Genomic DNA, 24,205 nt, shown 5'->3' with positions numbered 1-24,205 from the left:
AATGCACTGTAAATAAATTGTACGCCAAATTTAAAAAAAAGTATTGTTTCTAATCTACAAATAACATATTGTATAGCAATATTATGTATACAGTATTTCCAGAATGATCGTTGAAGATGCTTTATAAATAGAAGCGAAACTTATCTGGCTGTAAACACAATTAAATTTCTGTAAGCTGAAGAAGATAAAAGTTTGCTATGAGTGAGTAGGACCTGCACACTGAAGGTTCTTTTCTACTTTAATTATGTATATATAGAGTTCATCCATCCTGCGAATGAGAATCTCAACGATTTTTGCCTGTTATCGACACCGATACTGGCAAGATATTTGTCTCATGAATTTCAAGACCGTGACAAAGTCTCTAGAGTAATTCCTCAGACTAGCCTGAATATACAAAAAGAAGCAGACAAGGGACTTCAGTTTATGTATGTGGAAAGAGGAGATTCAATGAAACGTTTTTATTTATTTCCTAAAGCAATACTATAGCTCACATTTTATGTCTGCATGCAGTAATGTTCTTCTATCATGTTTCTGACGGATGTATGACCAACGAAAAACTATATTTTTATATGATATAATTACCGTTCAACCGGCTTCAGATTTTTCACTTTATTTTAGCTGTAAAATACTGCTTCATGCGAAATTTCATGATTCTAGGTCGACGGGAAACGCACTATAGGTTCTGATGAGTGAGTTTCCGAGTATCAAAACACGTGACATAAATGGCCATATGTTTTGGTTGAAGTGACTTGAAAGCTTAAAATGTTTACACCTGAAAGAGACCACAGACTTTAATGTGAGACATAAAATTGAACTTGATACGCAATCCGTTCCTGAGAAAAAAGGTTCTTAACAGTCGGACAGACAGGTAAACGTACTGACGGGAACAAAACGATCCACACTGAAGAGCCAAAGAAACTGCTACACCTGCCTAATTTAGTGTAACCCCCGCGAGCACGCAGAAGTGCCTTAATACGACGTGGCATGTACTTGACTAATGTCTGAAGTATTGTTGGAGAGAACTGACACCATGAATCCTGCAGGGCTTTCCGAAAATTCGTTACAATAGGGATGGGGTGAAGATCTCTTCTAAACAGTACGTTGCAAGGAATCCCCAAATATGCTCAATAATGTTCATGTCTGGTGAGTTTGATGGCCAGCGGAAGAGTTTAAACCTAGAAGAGTGTTCCTGCAGACACTCTTTAGCAATATGGACATGTGGGGTGTCGCACTGTCCTGCTGGGATTGCCCACGTCCGTCGGAATGCACAATGGACATAAATGGATGCAGGTGATCAGACAGGATGCTTACGTACCTGACACCTGTCAGAATCGTATCTAGACGTATCATGGGTCCCATATCACTCCAACTGGACACGCCTCACACCGCTTCAGAACCTCCATCAGCTTGAACAGTCCCCTGCTGACATGCACAGTGCATGGATTCATGAGATTTCTCCATACCCGTACCCATCCATCCACTCGATACAATTTGAAACGAGACTGGTCCGACCAGACAACATGTTTCCAGTCATAAACGGTCCAATGTCGGTGTCGATGGGCCCAGGCGAGGGGTAAATCCTTGTGTCATGCACTCATCAATGGTACACGAGTGGGCCTTCGGCACCGAAAGCCCATGTCGATGATGTTTCGTTGAACGGTTCGCACGCTGACGCTTTCTGATTGCCCAGTATTGAAACCTGCAGTAATTTGTGGAATAGCTGCATTTCTATCACGTTGAACGAGTCTCTTCAGTCGTCGTTGGTCCCGTTCTTGCAGGATCTTTTTTCGGTCGCAGTGATGTTAGAGTTTTGATGTTTTACCGAATTCCTGCTATTCGCGGCACACTCGTGAACTGATCGTACGGGAAAATCCCCTAATTCATCGCTACCTCGGGGATGCCGCGTCCCATCGCTCTAGCGCCGACTATAACACCACGTTCAGAACTCACTTAAATCTTGATAACCTGTCATTGTAGCAGCAGTAAACGATATAACAACTGGGACAGACACTTGTCGTATATAGGCGTTGTCGACCGCAGCGCCGTATTCTGATTGTTAACATATGTCTATATTTGAATACGTATGCCTATACCAGTTTCTTTGGCGCTTCAGTGAGTAAGGGTTCCGTTTTTACAGATGAAGACGCAATCCCACAAATTAACAATAACTGACTTTGAGTGATGAAGTAACACTTAATTTTATCAGGTTTTATTCCATAGGGAAACCGTCCTATCCAGATATCCAATGATTGTATTCATTTTAAGCAGTGAAGCGCACAGCAATCAGTCGCAGATGTTCGAATTTTGTAATAATAAAACAGGCAACAGCCAACAATATGTTTTTAGTTTTCTGTTGTGCTGATTCATATTGTCGAATCTGTTCCAATTAGTTACGTTACAGTGAAGATGTATAAGACACGGTCTCACTGATAAATACTTAGATACAGAGAAGAGATTGAGAATATTCATAAAATGGAGTAAATTAATCAGACTATCGTGTATACATTTTATCTGTTTGTGAACGTAGGATCAATATGTAAACAGTACATGCAAATTTATCGAACACGCGACTTGTAAACACATGACCATAAAGTCACAGAAATTGTCTCTACAGTACAAGACTTTATAATACCGTGTCTCGATATTTTTCAAGAAGTGAAGTGCATTACATCAATATGACATTTACAGTTACACACTTGCTGTACACACCTATGAAGAGTAACTGGTCCTCTTTTCACACAGGCTTACTTATCTTTACAATAATGGTTCAAATGGCTCTAAGCACTATGAGACTTAACATATGAGGTCATCAGTCCCCTAGACTTAGAACTACTTAAACCTAACGAACCTAAGGACATCACACACATCCATGCCCGAGGCAGGATTCGAACCTGCGACCGTAGCAGCAGCGAGGTTCCGGACTGAAGCGACATAGAACCCAGAACGTTGTCCTCCATGGTGAGAGTTTATCGGAGGTGAGGTTACCATCTGGAGTGCCCCAGGGAAGTGTGGTAGGTCCGCTGTTGTTTCTTATCTACATAAATGATCTTTTGAATAGGGTGGATAGCAATGTGCGGCTGTTTGCTGGTGATGCTGTGGTGTACGGGAAGGTGTCGTCGTTGAGTGACTGTAGGAGGGTACAAGATGACTTGGACAGGATTTGTGATTAGTGTAAAGAATGGCAGCTAACTCTAAATATAGATAAATGTAAATTAATGCAGATGAATAGGAAAAAGAATCCCGAAATATTTGAATACTCCATTAGTAGTGTAGCTCTTGACACTGTCACTTCGATTAATTATTTGGGCGTAACGTTTCAGAGCGATGTAAAGTGGGACAAGCATGTAATGGCAGTTGTGGGGAAGGTAGATAGTCGACTTCGGTTCAATGGTAAAATTTTGGGAAGATGTGGTTCTCCTGCAAACAAGACCGCTTATAAAACACTAATAGGACCTATTCTTGAGTACTGCTCGATCGTTTGGGATCGCTATCAGGTCGGATTGAGGGAGGACATAGAAGCAATTCAGAGGCGGGGTGCTAGATTTGTTACTGGTAGGTTTGATCATCACGCGAGTGTTACGGAAATGCTTCTGTAACTCTGGTTGGTGTCTCTGGAGGTAACGAGGCGTTCTTTTCGTGAATCGCTACTGAGGATATTTAGAGAACCAGCATTTGAGGCTGACTGCAGTACTATTTTACTGCCGCCAACATATATTTCGCGGAAAGACCACAAAGATAAGATAAGAGAGATTAGGGCTCGTACAGAGGCATATAGGCAGTCATTTTTCCCTCGTTCTGTTTGGGAGTGGAACAGGGATGCTAGTTGTGGTGCGAGGTACCTTCCGCCACGTATTCCGGAGTATGTATGTAGATGTAGATGTGAACTAGAACCGATCGACCACAGCAGCCGGCTCTTCTCTTTACATTTGTAGCAACAACAGTACCGCACTATAGTTGTCAGTAAAACTCGAACGTGCTACAACGTATATAAAATAAGGCGAATACGTATAATATTAATTTTGTAGAGGAGCAGCGTCGTCCTAAAGTCACGTGACTAACACGGTTTGATGTTGAGAACATGTGCAGTAGACTATGCTCGCTCCATAGATACGTATTCTATGGATGGAATCACAGATAATAAATCCACGAAAGTTCTGCGATAAATTAACAATGCAACAAACTAAGAATAAAGGGAGCGCCGCTGTTCCGTCAGGCCCAAAACGACATGCAATGTTATATGCTAGTTTTTGAGTGGGACTCGAAGTCACGAGTCACGGCAGATCATAAAGTGTTACCACCGGCCCTTGCTTACGCAGTCGCTCCCCCCGCAGTGGCCGAGTCCGCCCGGCGATCGCAACGCCATGCCCGGCGCGGGGCGGCGCTGGGAACGCAAACACGGCCGCTGTCGTGACGTCACGCGCGGCGCTAACAGTGCTAAGTGGCGTCGGCTGCCCCCGGGCGCCACGCCAGCCCGCGGCCCCACCAGGAATGCGTCCGCCGAGTCATGCGGGCTGATCTGGCGGGTGGCTGCCGGAGGAGGCAGCTTCGGAGCTACTGGCGTGCTCTTAGCCAATCGCGTAAGCCTGGGAGGGCGAGACTCTAGTGGCATTACGAACTGAAACCAGAATCTGAGAAATGTTCCTGATATACGGATAAAACACGAGCGATTTAGATGACACGGCGAGGTAATAGACGGAGAAGCAGCGACTGGACACAACACTCTCGACACAAACCCAATACTCAGTGAAGCTACTCTCTACCTACAAAATTCCCAAAGTTGTTTTGCCACTTTCGGACAGCGCGCGGAAAATATCAGTCCTGAGACTGCTTTGATGGAGCTCTCCATGCTACTCTATCCTGTGCAAGCTTCTTCATCTCCCAGTACTTGCTGCAACCTACATCCTTTTGAATCTGCTTAGTGTATTCATCTCTTGGTCTCCCTCTACGATTTTTACCCTCCACGCTGGCCTCCAATACTAAATTGGTGATCCCTTGATGCCTCAGAACATGTCCTACCAACCGATCCCATCTTCTAGGCAAGTTGTGCCACAAACTTCTCTTCTCCCCAATCCTATTCAATACTTCCTCATTAGTTATGTGATCTACCCATCTAATCTTCAGCATTCTTCTGTAGCACAACATTTCGAAAGCTTCTATTCTCTTCTTGCCCAACTATTTATCGTCCATGTTTCACTTCCATACATGGCTACACTCCATACAAATACTTTCAGAAATGACTTCCTGACTCTTAATTCTATATTCGATGTTAACAAATTTCTGTTCTTCAGAAACGCTTTCCTTGCCATTGCCAGTCTACATTTTATATCCTCTCTACTTCGACCATCATCAGTTATTTTGCTCCCCAAATAGCAAAACTACTTTACTACTTTAAGTGTCTCATTTCCTAATCTAATTCCCTCAGCATCACCCGACTTAATTCGACCACATTCCATTATCCTTGTTTTGCTTTTGTTGATGTGCATCTTATATCCTCCTTTCAAGACACTATCCATTCCGTTCAACTGCTCTTCCAAGTCCTTTGCTGTCTCTAACAGAATTACAATGTCATCGGCGAACCTTAAAGTTTTTATTTCTTCTCCATGGATTTCAATACCTATTCTGAATTTTTCTTTTGTTTCCTTTACTGGTTGCTCAATATACAGATTGAACAACATAGGGGAGAGGCTACAACCCTGTCTCACTCCCTTCCCAACCATTCCTCCCTTTAATGTCCCTCGACTCTTATAACTGCCATCTGGTTTCTGTACAAATTGTAAATAGCCTTTCACTCCCTGTATTTTACCCCTGCCACCTCCAGAATTTGAAAGAGAGTATTCCAATCAACATTGTCAAAAGCTTTCTCTAAGTCTAAAAATGCTAGAAACGTAGGTTTGCCTTTCCTTAATCTAGATTCTAAGGTAAGTCGTAGGGTCAGTATTGCCTTACGTGTTCCAATATTTTTACTGATTTTCCCCGAGGTCGGCTTCTACTAGGTTTTCCATTCGTCTGTAAATAATTCGCGTTAGTATTTTGCAGCTGTGGCTTATTAAACTGATTGTTCGGTAATTTTCACATCTGTCAACACCTGCTTTCTTAGGGATTGGAATTATTATATTCTTCTTGAAGTCTGAGGGTATTTCGCCTGTCTCATACATCTTGCTCACCAGCTGGTAGAGTTTTGTCATGACTGGCTCTCCCAAGGCTATCAGTAGTTCTAATGGAATGTTGTCTACTCCGGGGGCCTTGTTTCGACTCAGGTCTTTCAGTGCTCTGTCAAACTCTTCACGCAGTATCATATCTTCCATTTCATCTTCATCTACGTCCTCTTCCATTTCCATATTATTGTCTTCAAGTACATCGCTCGTGTATAGACTCTATATATACTCCTTCCACATTTATGCTTTCCCTTCTTATCTTAGAACTGGATTTCCATCTGAGCTCTTGATATTCATGCAAGTGGTTCTCTTTTCTCCAAAGGTCTCTTTAATTTTTCTGTAGGCAGTATATCTTACCCCTAGTGAGATAAGCCTCTACATCCTTACATTTGTCCTCTAGCTATCCCAGATTTCCCTTATTTTATTATAATGATCGTTTCTCCCTACGTAGGTCGGCGTCAATAAAATATTTTCGCTTTCGGAAGAGAAATTTGGTGACTGAAATTTCGTGAGAAGATTCCGCACAGCGAAAAACACCTTTCTTTTAATGGTGTCCATCCCATATCCTATATCATATCCGTAAAACTCTCTCCCCTACTTCGCGATAATACAAAACGTATCGCTCTTTTTTGAACTTTCTCGTGGCCTGGTAAGGAACCCAGATCGCGTAGCAGTACTTCAAAAGGGGAGGGACATGCGTAATGTAGGCAGTCTCTTCAGTAGATCCATTACATTTTCCAAGTGTTCTGCTACATCATTTTCTGTGTGTTCTCCCAAATTAAATTGTTCCTAATAGTAATGAAATGAAATGTCGTGTGACGAGAGCCTCCCGTCGGGTAGACCGCTCGCCTGATGCAAGTCTTTCGATTTGACGCCACTTCGGCGACTTGCACGTCGATGGGCATGAAATGATGATGATTAGAACAAAACAACACCCAGTCCCTGAGCAGAGAAAATCTCCGACCCTGCCGGGAATCGAACGGGGGTCCTTAGGATTGACAGTCTGTCGCGCTGACCACTCAGCTACCGGGGGCGGACTTCCTAATTGTAATTCCTAGGTATTTTGTTGAACGGCCTTTAGATTAGGCTTATATATCGTGTAACCGAAGTTTACGGATTCCTTTAAACACTCAAATGGGTGACATCACACTTTTATTATTTAGGATCAATTGCCAATTTTCGCACCATTCTGATACCATTTTTAAAGCGTTTTGAAATTCTCTTTGATGCTCTGATGAGTTTATTGGACGATAAATGACAGCATTATCTGCAAACAACCTAAGACGCCTGCTCGGATTGTCTCCTAAATCGTTTATATAGATAAAGAACAGCACTGGGCCTATAATATGACGTACCCTAGAAATCACTTTTGTTTTACTCAATGACTTCCCGTCAGTTACTACGAACTGTGATCCCTCTGACAGGAAATCATGAATCCAATCACGTAACTGAGACGATATTCCATAAGCACTCAGTTTCACTGTAAGCTGTTTGTGTGGTTCAGTGTCAAAAGCCTTCTGGAAATGTAGAAATACGGAATCAATATGAAATCCCTTGTCACTACCACTCAACAATTCGTGTGTGTAAAGAGCCAAGGACAATATTTTCAAAATCCGTGTTGACTGTGCGTTAATAGGCCGTTCTCTTCAAGGTAATTCATAATGTTAGAATACAATATATGTTCCAAAACCCTGCTGCACATCGACGTTAACGATATGGGCCTGTAATTTAGTGGATTACTCCTACTACCTTCCCTCAATATTGGTGTGACCTGTGCAAATTTTTTAGTCTTTGGGTACGGATCTTTCGTCCAGCGAGCAGTCAATATATGATTCTTAAGTATGGAGCTATTGCATCAGCATACTCCTGAAAGGATGTAATTGGTACAGAGTCTGTACCAGAAGAGTTGCTGTTATTAAGTGATTTAATTTGCTTCACTACTCCGAGAATATCTACTAAGTTACTCATGTTGGCAGCTGTTCTTGATTCGAATTCTGGAATATTTATTTAGTTTTATTTGGTGAAAGAACTTCGAAAGGGTGTGTTCAGTAACTGTGCTTTCGCAGCACTGTTCAAATGCTTCAAATGGCTCTAAGCACTGTGGGATTTAACGTCGGAGGTCATCAGTCCCTTAGACTTAGAACTACTTAAACCTAACTAACCTAAGGACATCAAACACATCCACGCCCCCGCCAGGATTCGAACCTGCGACCGTAGCAACTTCGCGGTTCCGGATTGAAGCGCCTAGAACCGCTCGCCACAGCGGCCGGCCGCAGCACTATCGTTGATAATATTTCCATTGCTATCGCGCAGAGAAGACATTGACTGAGTCTTGCCGCTAGCACACCTTATATACGAACAGAATCTCTCTGGATTTTCTGCTAGGTTTCGTGACAAAGTTTCGTTGTGGAAACTATTATAAGCATCTAGCATTGACGTCCGCGCTAAATTTCGAACTTCTTTAAAAGATCACCAATCTAGGAGATTTTGCGTTCGTTTAAATTTGGCGTGCTTTCTTCATGTTTGTGCAACAGTTTTGTGCACTAAATGGGATCAGCTCCGTCGTTTGTTAATTTATTTGGTACAAATTTCTCAATTGCTGTCAATACTATTTTTTTTATATTCAAGCCAAATCTGGTTCAAATGGCTCTGAGCACTATGGGACTTAACTGCTGAGGTCATCAGTCCCCTAGAACTTAGAACTACTTAAACCTAACTAACCTAAGGACATCACACACATCTATGCCCGAGGCAGGATTCGAACCTGCGACCGTAGCGGTCGCGCGGTTCCAGACTGTAGCGCCTAGAACCGCTTGGCCACACCGGCCGGCATGCAAATCTGGTCTACACTTACATTATTAATTTGGAAGGAGTGGAAATTGTCTCTCAGGAAGGCCAAAGTAATTTTTATCTGCCTTTTTGAACAGGTATATTTTTCGTTTATTTTTGGAGGATGTGAGGGTTACAACATTCACTTTCGCAATGACAACCCTGTGTTCAAAATCCCTGTATCCGGTTTAATGCACATTATTAGCTCAGGATTATTTTTTGCTAAGAGGCCAAGTCTGTTTTCCAAACCGTACACTATTCGCAATTAACTGCCCGAAATAATTTTCAGAGAATGTGTTTAGCACAATTTCGGATGATGTCTCATGTGTACCTCCGGATTTGAACATGTGTTTTAGCCAACGTATTGAGGGTAAATTAAAGTCAGCACCAATTATAATTGTATAAGCAGGGAACATGTTTGAAATTAGACTTAAATTCTCTTTGAACCTTTCAGCAATTATATCATCTGAGTTGGTAGGTCGGTAAAAGGATCCAATTATTATTTCAATCCGTTCACCAAGAATGACCTCTGCCCTTACTAACTCACCTAAACTATCTGCCCCAATATCGCTACATGATAAACTACTTCTAACAGCAACAAACCCGCCACGGCCAACTGTGTTTACCCTATTGAGGGTAAATTAAAGTCAGCACCAATTATAATTGTATAAGCAGGGAACATGTTTGAAATTAGACTTAAATTCTCTTTGAACCTTTCAGCAATTATATCATCTGAGTTGGTAGGTCGGTAAAAGGATCCAATTATTATTTCAATCCGTTCACCAAGAATGACCTCTGCCCTTACTAACTCACCTAAACTATCTGCCCCAATATCGCTACATGATAAACTACTTCTAACAGCAACAAACCCGCCACGGCCAACTGTGTTTAACCTATCCATTCGGAATCCCGTTAGGTTCTTACCAAAAATTTCGGATGAACTTATGTCCGGGCTTAACCAGCTTTCAGTCGCTATAAAATTTGAGCATCAGTCCTTTATAGATTTATTTTAATGATCAATTAATCGTAATGCTCCAAAATACGAAATGTAAAAACACGCAACGTACGTAACGACAAAAGAAATCACCAGTCACCATTTTAGGAGAGGAAGAAGGTGTTTTGATGAGATCTTTATTGTCTTGTGACACTTAAACTTCACATTTTCGTAATACGCAAGGAAACCTACATAATGCAAGGAAACGAAATGTTTACATACAGCATAGCCAAAGACAATGGTGGAACAAGAGATGAAAGGTCCATATCGCGAAAATGCTATCATTGCACCACGAAAATATGATCTTTGGACAAAAATACAATTATTTATCACAATAAGCCAAGATTTTGAGTACGAAAACACACACACACACACACACACACACACACACACACACACACACACACACACACACACAGGTTGCTTAGGGTAATACATAAGTATATTTAGAGGTCCAAATGAACATATGATCTTTGCATCAAAACAAAATTACTTCTCAAAATATGTAACACTTCGAGTAAAAAACACTCGTGGCACCTCTGTCAACTTAACTGTTCTATAGGTTTGTGAATCCGGCTCACGAATTTTTTTGATCTTTTTTACTGCAGTGTCTCGCAAGCTAATCTAGCGTTTTATGCACTGGTGGTGTCACTGAACTCGGTTGTTACAATATTACATAAAAATTCCTTCACAGGAAACTAGTAAAGCAAGTGTTACATTTGAGAGAGTACAAAGATTTCGATGTAATTTTATATAACACAACTAGCATCAGTAACATGGTGTAGGAATTCGAATACTAATCGCTGGATGCTGGCGGAAACGCATAGGTTGCTTATTACTGTTCTTGGCAAGATATGATGAAGGATAATTGCCATTTCTTAGCTCAGTGAGTAAGTGATTCTCGTTGTAGGGAAAAGCAGGAAGTAGAAGCCAGTAACGACGGCCTGTGAAGAGTTATGTTGTTTCTGTGTTTTTGCCATGGAGAATGTAGACTGGGAGGTCAGAAAATGCGTAGGTGGTTGTAGCAAACTAATCGTTTCTGACATATTCACTACCCTCCATAAGTTTGGAAACACCTAGTAATTATAGACAATGGAAAGGAAATACAGTATGAAAATGCATTTTGTTGTTTTACATATGTTTATTAAGCTCAAATAATACACAGGAAGATGCAACAATTAAATTTTCGATTCCTCAAAATAGCTACCCTTTGCTTTCAGCGCTGCCTTGCACACACTCCCGGCATGCGCTGCGTCAGTTTTGCCAAGGGTTCGGTTGGAATTAATCTCCATTCTAGCTGCAGGACCTCCCACAATTGTGACCCACTCATGGCTTCCCGTTTTCAGATCCTCCTGTCTAATTCATCCCATAGCAGCTCGATTGGGTTACAATCAGGGGATTGGGGCAGCCGTTCCATGTTTTTCAATATTTTACAAACCTCTAGAGACTTCATATAGTTCTGGCACAAGCGAGACGTATGTTTCGGGTCGTTGTCTTACTGCAAGACAAACCCTTTCCCAATCAGACGTAAACCAGATGTCTTAGCATGTCGCTGGAGAATGGCATGATAATCCTTTTGGTTCATTTTTCCATCTATTTTCACCAAATCTCTGACTTTATTCTCTCCAAAGGATCCCCATACCAGCACAGAACCCCCACCATGCTGTACAGTTGGAATTACGCACTGAGGATTCAAGCGTTCAAGGCGTAAACGGCGTACCAGTTGACGGCGTTTACTTCCAAATATTTCAAACTTGGATTCATCAGTGAATAAGACTCTTTCCCAATCCTCCGCTGTCCAATGTTGGTGTGTCTTAGCCCGCTGAAGCCTTTTCTTCTTGTTAACAGAGCGCTAGAGTGGTTTCGTTGTTGCTACATAACCTCGGAGGTTGTCTGCCAGTCGTCGTCTCCCTGTTGACTCACTCACCGGTGTATCCTCGCTGCATTTAGTTCAGCAGTCAATTCGCGGACAGTTTTTAAACACCAAATACTTTTCCTGGCGTTCTGATACTTGTATGCGTGCTCCTGAGCGAGGACGATCTCCATAGAAGCCTGTTTCCCGACGCCGGTGTATGATTTTGACAACTCCGCTGATGGGAATCATCAGTTTTTTTGCTATTTATCGGACACTATTGCCTTCTTGGTGCAAAGTGATTATCATTACCCGTGATTCATGAGGAATCTGGCACTTTGGAGCGATTTTCAATTACTTTAGTGGCGTGTTATTCCTTTATGCAAACGCAACTACTAGTGAACAGAAATGTAAACAACGTACCTCTACATAGCCATGCTGTCTACTCGCGCCACCTGGCGTGTTTAGTAGAACTGCTTCGACAGGTAACGTCGGTTTACATAAAACGGAGCACTATTAGTAGTCCCAATATTTATGTATATGTACAATAATTCAGTGTACAATACTGTACGTGTCATCATTAACCGTTATTTGAGCTTGCTATTCCGTATTCTAACCAATAACTCACATAGTGCTCAGAGCCATTTGAACCAAATCAGCAGAAGGAATCATTCGTGAATTACAAAGTGCTATCAGCGGTCCAGTCAGTACAATGACTGTATGTGGATTTGAAAAGAAAGGGACTCAACGTCAGAGCTGTTCCTCACATTTCTGCATTCTGTGCTAAGAGACACTGGAGGTGGTCTATAGAGCAACGCGATTGGACAATAGATGACTGGAAACGAGTGGTTTGGAGTGATGAATCTCGCTATACTTTCTTGGCGATCCGCTTGGACGGGTTTGGATTTGGCGAATGCCTGTATAAAGTTACCTGCCATCATTTGGTGAAGTCAGCAATGAAATACTGAGAAGGTTGTGTTACGGTGTGCGGTTGTTTTTATTCGTTAGGGTTTGGTCCCCCTACTGCGCTAAAGAAATTGCTGACTATGAATGATATGAACACAGTCTACAGCAATGATTACTCCGTTCAGTACGGAAAAAGTTCGAAGATGATGGCATAACAGCATAACAATGCATACTGTCATACAGTGGCATCTATGAGGCAATGGTTTGTGGACAATAATATGCCTGAAATGGATTGGCCTGCCCAGAGTCCAGATCTGAACCCAATGGAACGCTTTCGGGATGAGTTAGATGTCGACTTCTCTCTAGATCCCGACGTCCAACATTGCTACATACACTGGTTTCGGTTCTTGAGCAAGAATGGACTACCATTCCTCCAAAGACATTCAGACAGCTCAATGAAAGTGACACTAGCAGAGTTCAAGCCATCATAATGGATGGGCACACCCCATATTAGTATCAGCCAATAGGTCTCCGGATACTCCTGATCAAGTAGTATATAATTCGGAGAGTGTCTCACATTCTATAATTTTATACAGTTAATTTATTTCGTTGATCTAGGTACAAATGACCATGACTGGAAGCATATCCTACAGTTAATGCAGTTTTTTTTACCTGTTGTATGACTGAAAGTCGTTGTTTGGCTATTGAGCAAAATCATGATATTTGAAAAGTATTTAAGAGCTATAAATCGTGACCTGCTTTAAATAATACTGACACTGGTATTCAAACCTCGAAGTTATCTATATCAGGAAAATATTACCCTACAGCACTCTGCTGTCCGGTTATTTCCAAACCTATTACGATTTCGGGTTATGAAACTGTTTCCCAGAGAGCCCAGTGACGTACGTACTGAAACTGCGGAGTGCAGACTAGGGATATGTGGGAACTTACCCAGCGTGTTGAGGCCGTAGTGGGCCTGGTAGACGGTGGAGCCGTTGGACGCCATGCTGGACGCGATGGGCAGCCCCGAGTTGAGGCCCGACGCGAGTGGCGAGCCTTGGTTGAGCTGGCCTATCGACTGCCCGAAGCTGCCCATGGACACGCCGCCTTGAGACAGCTGGCCCAGTCCTGCACACAAACGATCCACTTCACAGTTGACATCGGAAATGTTACGAGATTTCGCGTATGAATATTAAAACTTGCTACTCTCAGCTATACAGTAAGAACGTTGGATGTGTATTTTTGTTGTCTGAACTTATTGGGTAAATAAACAGGTGCCTCGCTACAATTCCAATCTATCTCCCATTATTTCCGTATTTCCTCTGCTGCAACAATTTTATATTTCCTGTGCTGAGATACCACATGGTTTTTAAATTGTAGATTTTTCTGGTCCTATATTGTGTTAAATCTTACATCTTTAAATACTCATTTCATCCAGTGGCTTCAATGTACACTACTGGCCATTAAAATTGCTACACCATGAAGATTACGTGCTACAGACGCGAAATTTAACCGACAGGAAGAAGATGCTGGGATATGCAAATGATTGCTTTTCAGAGCATGCACGATCCTTTACAGCCATGCGGATAAGATGGCTGTCATCTCGACTGCTAGTGATACGAGGCCGTTGGGATCTAGCACGGCGTTCCGTATTACCCTCCTGAACCCACCGATTCCATATTCTGCCAACAGTCATTGGATCTCGACCAACGCGAGCAGCAATGTTGCGATCCGATACACCGCATTCGCGATAGGCTACAGTCCGACTTTTATCAAAGTCGTATTTCGCCTCCTTACACGAGGCATCACAACAATGTTTCATCAGGAAACGCCGGTCAACTGCTGTTTGTGTATGAGAAATCGGTTGAAAACTTTCCTCATATCAGCACGTTGTAGGTGTCGCCACCGGTGCCAACCTTGTGTGAATACTCTGAAAAGCTAATCATTTCCATATCACAGCATCTTCTTGTTGTCGGTTAAATTTCGTGTCTGTAGCACGTCATCTTCGTGGTGCAGCAGTTTTAATGGCCAGTAGTGTATTTTATTTTAGTTTTTTTAGAATTCCTTACCTCAATCGGTAAAAACAGAACCATTACAGGATCACTTTGTTATCCGTCTGCCTGTGTATCTGTCCATCTGCATGTCAGACTGTTAAGAGACTTTTTCCTCAGGTATAGATAGAGGTATCGAGTTGAAATTTATGTCACTTATTGAGATGTATGGTCCCTTGCCGATGTGAAAAATGCAAGCTTCTAACATACGGCCATTTATGACACATATTTTGATACTCAAAAACTCAGTCATCAAAACCTATAGTGTACTTTCCGTTAACCTAGAATCATGAAATTTGGCAAGAAGCAAAGTTTCACGTTACAACGATAACAAAAGAAAAATCCGAAAATTGTTAATTTGTAATTAACGAGCAGACGTATTAAGATGAAATTTATGATACATACTGAGGTCTACGGTTCCTTGGCATTATGATTAACGTTAGGTTCTAAGTCAATGCAATCAAAAGCTGATACTCGGAAACTCACTCTTCAAAACCTATAGGGAACTTTCCGTTGGTCTAGAAACATGAAATTCGGCAAGAAGAAAGTTTTCACAGTACAAATAAAGGAAGAAAAAAGTGAGTGATCGTTACAAAACATATCCGCGCAAACATCAGTCCAGCTTCCAAAGTGACATCACCCCTTACTAAGTTTTCTCTTCTTCCACAGGATGACCACAGAATTCTCGAAAAGACTATGTAACATCTGTATGACCTGATTTTAAAGTTGTTTTTGTAATGCTATTTAGCCTGAAGATGAGGTTTACCTTGAAACATGTCGCTAAATAAATAAGTAACACAATAGTTGACGAAGTTTGTGACTGTTGGCGGTAATTTAAAAGGCCTTTACATATTTATTGAGACAATCGCGGTCGAAAAATAGTCAAAATGACTTCAAAAGCATCTCCATTGCCTCTGCAGAGAGCAGCCGAGAACTATCAAGAAGAACGGAACACATGACAGTTATGTTATGTGGGATGCACGATATTAGGTGAAATTTCTCATCAGGCGCTCATTTTTGGCATGAGACGCTATTTTCTATGCATCTTCACGTGCTCATTGTGTGGTCAGAATTGAAAAAAGCCAAGTGCTGCGATCGGCGGGTATACTAGAAATATCGTCGGATTTTTGCAGTGGTTTCCATTTTCGACCGATTGGAACTTACTTTCCGACTAGCCGATGTACATGATCTAGTTTGTACGGAACCATCTGAGCTCGAGTGCTACTGGCACCTAGCAATTTTTTTATATTGTTTACCTTCACGGTGGAGCGGAAAAGCTCTTGCGTGGAAACCAAGAGGTCGAGATATCGAATTCTAGCATGCACATCTCAATGATGTGAAGAGACGCCAGAAACGACATATGGTTCTTATTCGACGTCAAAATGTAGGCCTCCTTTCCGAAGTTGGTTAACAGGGGGTTAGTTAGGGACACACAAGACGCCGAAGTGGCATCCCATAGAGGGACTTGGACCAGGTTATTGAGCTACACAAATGGTGGGGACAGCGTGTTGTCTCAGGTCCACACTGTGACTCGATGCGACAGTTAGTGCACTAACAAAACGTACATCTGAGGCGGCTGCAAGCAGGTAGTTACCTGGCGCCATGCTGGAGACGCCCCAGCGCGAGTCCCCGGTGAACATCCCTGGCGAGCAGAGGCCATCCGACATGGCGCCGAATGGCGGCAGGCCGTGCGAGGGCAGCAGAGCGCCCGGCGTGCGGAACACGTTCGTCGTCTTCTTGCGCTTCTTCCACTTGGCACGCCTGTTCTGGAACCATACCTGCAACAGTGGCGCCGCTCTCTGTCAGCCTCCGGTAAACGCAAAACGACAATACATCAATCAATAACCTAAATATTAATACAACAGAAACGGAAATTGAATTTACCTTAAAAGGGGCCGTCGCGAAACTGACCTATTATGTTAGGGAGAAAAGAGAATACTTGCAAGACAACAGCCCTAGCAATCGATCCCATGCTAAAATTTAGGTCAAAATTCTGGCTAGAGTGGTAAAACTACCATGGACAACTGTAGACTTCCACAAGTAGGCGTAGAGTACGATAGTTTTTCTAGCAGGAAGGAAGGAAGACTGGGTTTAAATTCCCGTCGACACGGAGGTTGTTAGAAACGGAGCACAAGCTCGGATTGTATCAAGGAGGGAGAAAGAAATCGGCCGTGTCCTTTCGAAGAAACCGTACCGGCACTTGCCTGGAGAGATTTAGGGAAACAATGGAAAACCTTAATCTCGTAACCGGAGGCGGGTTTGAATCGCCGCCCTCACGAATGCGAGAGCAATGTGCTAACCATTGCACCACCTCACCCGGTTTTTCTAGTACGTAACTTTGATCAGACAATATCATAAGAGCGTTGCCTGCACGTTAGGTGTGTTGCATACCCATCGGGCGCTATCTCATTTCGATCGCTTTGTTTGCGCATATGAACACTGTCTTACTAGGCTCCTCTAGAAATCGGAAGTTGTGAACCATCAAGAAACTGAGTGACGACATATAAAGTGCCGTGTAGCCTACGGAACATTTTTGTTCTGCATAGTTATTCTGCTGTATATTACTTGAAAATAAACAATATTTATGTCAAAATTGAAATTGTCAGTATATAATTCAGGTTTTTTTCGTAACATGGAACAGAGGTATGTCGCAGAAAAAATAAAAGAAAAATGTAGTTTTATCATATATGACTAGAAAAGGCAGTTTCCTCAAAAAGAGGTAAAATTAAAAAAACTACAAAACAAAAACATAAGAACCATCGCTTCAGTACTTCATCGAGCTTATATAAATCCTTCCATAGTAGAGGCAGGCGACCATTCAGATTTAGCACAACTTTGAAATACAGAAAGATCTTGATCACACAATTCTTTATTAAGCATTACGTCTTTCAAAATTTCACTGTCAGACTGAAGATAAAAATCAAAGTTTAGTACAATGCTCACGAAGGTCAGCCCATAGCCTGAATACAATACAAATCTCATCTCATGTAGGCATATTTTATTGTGTCGTGTATTCGAATAGAGCTAGTGCAGGTCTGAAATTTGTAGATGGGTTCAAGTAGACCTACGTATGAATAAAAATGAAAAATGTGCGCCTGAAGCGTGGCACTACGTTATTTTAGGGTACTATGGAAAAATGATGTCAAAGTTCTTGTAAAATAAAAATAAAAATTAGCTCTCTTGTCGAGCAATAAATATCATAATTTGAAAACATGATGCTTAACGATTTCCAACTGAGTATTAAAACAGTTAATATAAAACGTAGAAAAAGAAATCGATTCTGTCTTGATGTCTGGATGCTCTACTTGGTTATTTCTCGGTGGCAATGTTCAGAGCTACGTAATACTTCTTTAACAGGCAACACTGTGAGGGATCACCTTCTGATGAGGTGAAGTGTCTGTGAAATGAAAGCATGGCTCCCTAGGTTACGCCCTTTAAAATTACGTCTCCTGTGATCACGGAGACATTACGTTATACTCGTCTGCTAATGGACACCTGATTCATTAATTAGCCGCTCGGCTGCGCTGCCACCGGAGTCGCTCCCCGGCGGCCGTAATGTGATGAACTCCGAAAATAGTCTGAGGCGTCCGCGTCTGTAGAGAGCTGCGAAAGACCAGAATGGTTTTATCCAATGACGAGCAAAAGTGGCACCCAGTGACGCTACAGGAGAACATTACAGTACTTAAAGTAAATTCAATAAGTAGGCTCGACTTTCAGTGTAACGAACGAAATATAATTGTAAGTGGAGACGCAGGAAACCAAATTCTGCAATAAACTGTATCTGTATTGTTGCTCTACATGGGAAAAAAACTATCGCCGCTTAATAGATGTATCTGCTACGAACCGTTCGTTCGTTTCTTCTGCTTGTCACATATTAATGTGGCACTTCCATGGATAGAGAAGTACTTTTAAATTAATGAGCTGCGTCTTAAGTAAGAAAAATGTGGAACCCGTCCTGTTGGTGAAACATGCAATATTATTTACAATTCATCAGACTTTAAACTACTATATAGTAATAATGATGTTACTATCGACAATTAAAAACAGATTTGTGTGACTTATTGCGTAATCGAAATTTAGCGAATTTCTTTTCGAACTTCACACTTTTCTTTATTCAGGGTCAATTGCCACTTTTCGCACCATGCAGATATCTTATCTAAATCATTTCGCAAGCCGTTTTGAACACTTGACGACTTTACAAGACGGTAAATGACAGCATCATCTGCAAACAATCTAAGAAGGCTACTCAGATTGTCTCCTATGTCGTTAATATAGATCAGGAACAATAGAGGGCCTATAACACCTCCTTGGGGAACCCCGGATATTACTTCTGTTTTACTCGATGACTTTCCGTCTATTACTACGAACTGTGACCTTTCTGACAGGAAATCACGAAACCAGTCGCACAACTAAGGCGACACTCTGTAGGCATTCAGTTCGGTTAGAAGACGCTTGTCAGGAACGGTGTCGAAAGCCTTCCGGAAATCTAAAAATATACAATCATGCAGGTGTAATAATCGGGTCGAGGAAGGTAATGCATTTAAGTAAAACTGTTTCCTGCGACGCTGTTTGTATTCACTGCACACGTACTTTAAAAGTCTTGAATGAACATTTACACTACAATACATAAGTCTTTTCAAGTGCAAGAACAATGGAATTAAAATTGGGGAACTAGGTATTAAAATAAATAAAGTTCTCTCTTAAACACTAAGTCTAAACGCATGTTAACTGTTCCCCAACTCTAAGATAAATCGTAGGGTCAGTTCTGTCTCGCCTGTTTCTAGATTTCTCCGGACCCTAAACCAATATTTCCCAACGTCGATCTCTACCCGATTATTCCATTCTTCTGTAAATAAATCACATCAGTATTCTGCGACCATGATTTATTTAACTGATAGTTAAGTAATATTCACAACTGACATCATCTACCTTTTTTTGCAATTGGAGTTATTACATGTTTCTTGAATGTTGGAGGTATTTCGCCTTTCTCATATGCCTTTGTTATGGCTGGCTCTCCCAAGGATTCAGTACTGCTGAGGGAATGTCATCTTCTCCGGGCGCCTTTTTGGACTTCGGTCTCTCAGTGCTCTGTCAAATTCTTCTGGAACCGTCATATGGTCCACCTTATTGTCATTTACTTCCTCTTCCGTTTCTACAATGCTACATTCGAATTCATTTTTCTTACGCACTTAAATTCACTAGGTGATAACTTGTCAACCGAAGAGGCCAAGAGAAGCATTTACATTGTGATGTGCTCTCTGACTTGTAACTGAAGGTTGAAGCCCCCATCTGGTTATCACCTACTAAGAAGCCGAAACAGACCACGAAACTACATATTTGTGTGAGTCGAGGCGAGGAATGCAGCAAACAGATTGGGTTGCAAGAACATCGTTGTGTTACTCGTGGACAGTATGCCTAGACTATATAAGAGTATGCGTTATAAATTTTTTTAAACAAGCGATAAAAATAAGGCTGCTGTCACAGATTTCAGATGTGTTGAGATGGAAGACTGAGATAAATAAGTGGCCGTGTAATGGTGAATAATTACCATCTATGGACAGAATTATGAAGCAATAAAAACAATTTCTAAATGCTATATTTGTGTTACTTTCGCCTCATAATAAACACATTCTGATAAAAATCCATTAATTCATGCCGGCCGCGGTGGTCTCGCGGTTCTAGGCGCGCAGTCCGGAACCGCGCGACTGCTACGGTCGCAGGTTCGCATCCTGCCTCGGGCATGGATGTGTGTGATGTCCTTAGGTTAGTTAGGTTTAAGTAGTTCTAAGTTCTAGGGGACTGATGACCACAGATGTTAAGTCCCATAGTGCTCAGAGCCATTTGAACCATTAATTCATGTTTATACATTTTATACCGTTACGTGTTAATTACGTTACGCATTTGAGGATATAGGTAAATTAAATTTTGGCTTGTGAATAATTACATGTATACTTTTCTGACATATGAGAATATTTAGGAATATGAAACATTTGATCTCCATAGTTTTGTTTCTTTATCAAAGTCCTGAAAACAGTTTGTTTTCTTTTCGGTGCAGAAATTAACATTTCTGGCAGATAACTAATGGACTTCCTTTGCAGTTTGGCGTCTTGTATCCATCTCTCTTCTCAGACATAACTGGACACGGTCCAACAGTGTGCTAACGAACGACCTTTTGGGGAACTGCCTTTGATACGTGTCCCATTTTCTTCTTCTTTGCATATTCATTATCTAAGCCTGGAAGAAGGTCTTCTCCTCTTTCTCCCAGTTACGTCTTGTTAATTTTGCGCATAACATCATCAGCTCTTTCAGCTTTGAACGGACAAAGTGGCCTCGCCTTATTTTTGGGTACGCCAAGAGAGTCACAGTTTCATGCATTTACTACCATAATATCAAGAAGTTAAAAAATAGCCGATGTCAATACCTCCTTGATCTGATGTTGACTTTGTATAATGCAGTTAGTGAATCTAAGAGGTCTATTCCTCCCATAATCTCTCTGTGGAGAAGAATAATTGATGGACGGTCAACTTTAAGCCATTCTTTTGCATTATTTACCAATCGGTTCATCTTACTTAGAGGTATTACTAGAGGAGGCACTGATGAAGCAGTCATCACTCTCTCCACCAGTCTCAAGACCAACAACATTCCTCTTCTTTCCGTAATATACTGCAGGATTCAGTATCTAAATAAAAACAACAGTTTGCTTGTGAATGCCCAAGTTGACACATTTGTACCTTTTAAAAAATAGGCTCACAAATGCTAAATAATGATTACAATAATCAGTTTTTATCCAAAAATACCTCAAAATCACATTCATCACGTAATATTTATTTAAACTTCATAACTTACGATTTTCAAGGTCAGATATAATACACTACTGGCCATTAAAATTGCTACACCACGAAGAAGATGCTGTGATGTACAAATGATTAGCTTCTCAGAGCATTCACACATAGTTGGCGCCGGTGGCGACACTTACAACTTGCTGACATGAGGAAAGTTTCCAACCGATTTCTCATACACAAACAGCAGTTTACCGGCGTTGCCTGGTGAAACGTTGTTATGATGCCTCCTGTAAGGAGGAGAAATGCGTAACATAACGTTTCTGACTTTGATAAAGGTCGGATTGTAGCCTATTGCGATTGCGGTTTATCGTATCGCTACACTGCTGCTCGCGTTGGTCGAGATTCATTGACTGTTGGCAGAATATGGAATCGGTGGGTTCAGGAGGGTAATACAGAACGCCATGCTGGATCCCAACGGCCTCGTATCACTAGCAGTCGAGATGACAGGCATCTTATCCGCATGGCTGTAACGGGTCCTGCAGCCACGTCTCGATCCCTGAGTCAACAGATGGGGACGTTTGCAAGACGACAACCATCTGCACGAACAGTTCGGCGACGTTTGCAGCAGCATGGACTATCAGCTCGGAGACCATGGCTGCGGTTACCCTTGACGCTGCATCACAGACAGGAGCGCGTGCGATGGTGTACTCAACGACGAACCTGGGTGCATGAATGGCAAAACGTCATTTTTTCGGATGAATCCAGGCTATGTTTACAGCATCATGATGGTCGCATCCATGTTTGGCGACATCGTGATGAACGCACATTGGAAGCGTGTATTCGTCATCGCCATACTGGCGTATGACCTGGCGTGATGGTATGGGGTGCCATTGGTTACAGGTTTCGGTCACCTCTTGTTCGCATTGACGGCACTTTGAACAGTGGACGTTACATTTCAGACGTGTTACGACCCGTAGCTCTACCCTTTATTCGATCCCTCCGAAACCCTACATTTCAGCAGGATAATACACGACTGCATGTTGCAGGTCTTGTACGGGCCTTTCTGGATGCAGGCAATGTTCGACTGCTGCCCTGGCTAGCACATTCTCCAGATCTCTCGCCAATTGAAAACGTCTGGTCAATGGTGGGCGAGCAACTGGCTCGTCACAATGCGCCAGTCACTACTCTTGTTGAACTGTGGTATCGTGTTGAAGCTACATGGGCAGCTGTACCTGTACACGCCATCAAAGCTCTGTTTGACAATGCCGAGGCGTAACAAGGCCGTTATTACGGCCAGAGGTGGTTGTTCTGGGTACTGATTCCTCAGGATCTATGCACCCAAATTGCGTGAAAATGTAATCACATGTCAGTTCTAGTATAATATATTTGTCCAATGAATACTCGTTTATTGTCTGCATTTCTTCGTGGTGTGGCAATTTTAATGACCAGTAGTGTAAATATGAACAGCTGAAATACACGCGTCCACGCTACGCGGAACTCCAGAAATTCAACTGTTCAAGTATTTAAAGATATTCTTGCAGTCCAGTGCAACTTACAATATTTTGAAGCTTTACGAATCTGCTACTCATGACGAATGCGATAAGGTGCTACGCGGAACTCCAGAAATTCAACTGTTCAAGTATTTAAAGATATTCTTGCAGTCCAGTGCAACTTACAATATTTTGAAGCTTTACGAATCTGCTACTCATGACGAATGCGATAAGGTGCTTCTCGCTTAGCAAGTACAGCGGTGTATTGTGAGCGTTACAAAATTGTCGAGCTCGTCCATAGAGGGTTCACTAGCTCACTGGCAGAGGGAAGGTGGCGCTCCAGGGCAGCGTGTGTAGCCTGCCGAGCCACAGCGGCCGGTCTGGTCCGCAAGGCTGTTGCGCTAAATTCGGGAGGGCGCGTACCTGCTGCAAGTTTCATCTGCGGACGCAGCACTAAGTACGGAGCGCGCCGTAAAATAATCACTTAGCAAGCGCCCAGACCAGGCGCTAAGCCCCGCAACTTGCTTGCCGCAGCCTCGCCGATGGAATAAACATGACCGCCGCTGCGTCCCGAGGAAGCACAGGCTTTCCTCTGCGCCTGCGCTACTCAGATGCTGGGCGGCAGTCACTGCTCCGCCTACTCCATGTGTTCAGAGCTCCTGCCGAGAGCTCTGAAAAACACAACATTGTGTTCTTGACCATCGGTGCATCATAGCGTATTGTAATCGTTACAACATTGTAGTATTATGTTTGCTTAGCCTTGCACGGGAGCCAGTCTCGTTATAGATCACAAGATTTACGATTTACGCCGAGCAGCAACAATACCACTGCCGTTAATTTAATGGCGATTTCTTAAACACTTCTCAAGTATGAAACCTCAATTCTACACGGGATATATGTACCAGGTTGGTCTGAAAAGTTCTCAGACTTATAGTGAGAGCAACAATTTATGCTTTCAAAGAACTTTAATTTTTTAACATAATCTCCTGTAATAAAAATACATTTCATCCAGCATTGTTCAAATGTCATTACCCCCTCTCTGTAGTGTTCCTCCGGAAGTGCTGCAAAGTACCCATCTACAGCCGCAGTGGCTTCTTGATTGGACCAAAAGTGATGACCAGCAAGAAATTACTTCAGTTTTGAGAA

At 42.2% G+C, this 24,205-nt stretch overlaps 1 protein-coding gene across 1 annotated transcript in view; it reads right to left on the bottom strand.

Moving 5' to 3' along the window:
• LOC126272835 (homeobox protein orthopedia-like) overlaps window positions 1-24,205 on the bottom strand; it is a 359,093-nt gene that overhangs the window by 25,170 nt on the left and 309,718 nt on the right. The window contains exons 4-5 of the mRNA XM_049976038.1: window positions 16,382-16,565; window positions 13,688-13,864 (exon numbers count right to left, since the gene is read on the bottom strand). Coding sequence (XP_049831995.1) covers window positions 13,688-13,864; window positions 16,382-16,565 — 361 coding nt within the window. The remainder of the gene's footprint in view (window positions 1-13,687; window positions 13,865-16,381; window positions 16,566-24,205) is intronic.

This window comes from Schistocerca gregaria, chromosome 5 (genome assembly GCF_023897955.1).
Source record: "Schistocerca gregaria isolate iqSchGreg1 chromosome 5, iqSchGreg1.2, whole genome shotgun sequence".
Taxonomy (NCBI): domain Eukaryota; kingdom Metazoa; phylum Arthropoda; class Insecta; order Orthoptera; family Acrididae; genus Schistocerca; species Schistocerca gregaria.
Note: the sequence above shows the minus strand (reverse complement) of the source record. Positions and strands in the feature narration are given on the sequence as shown.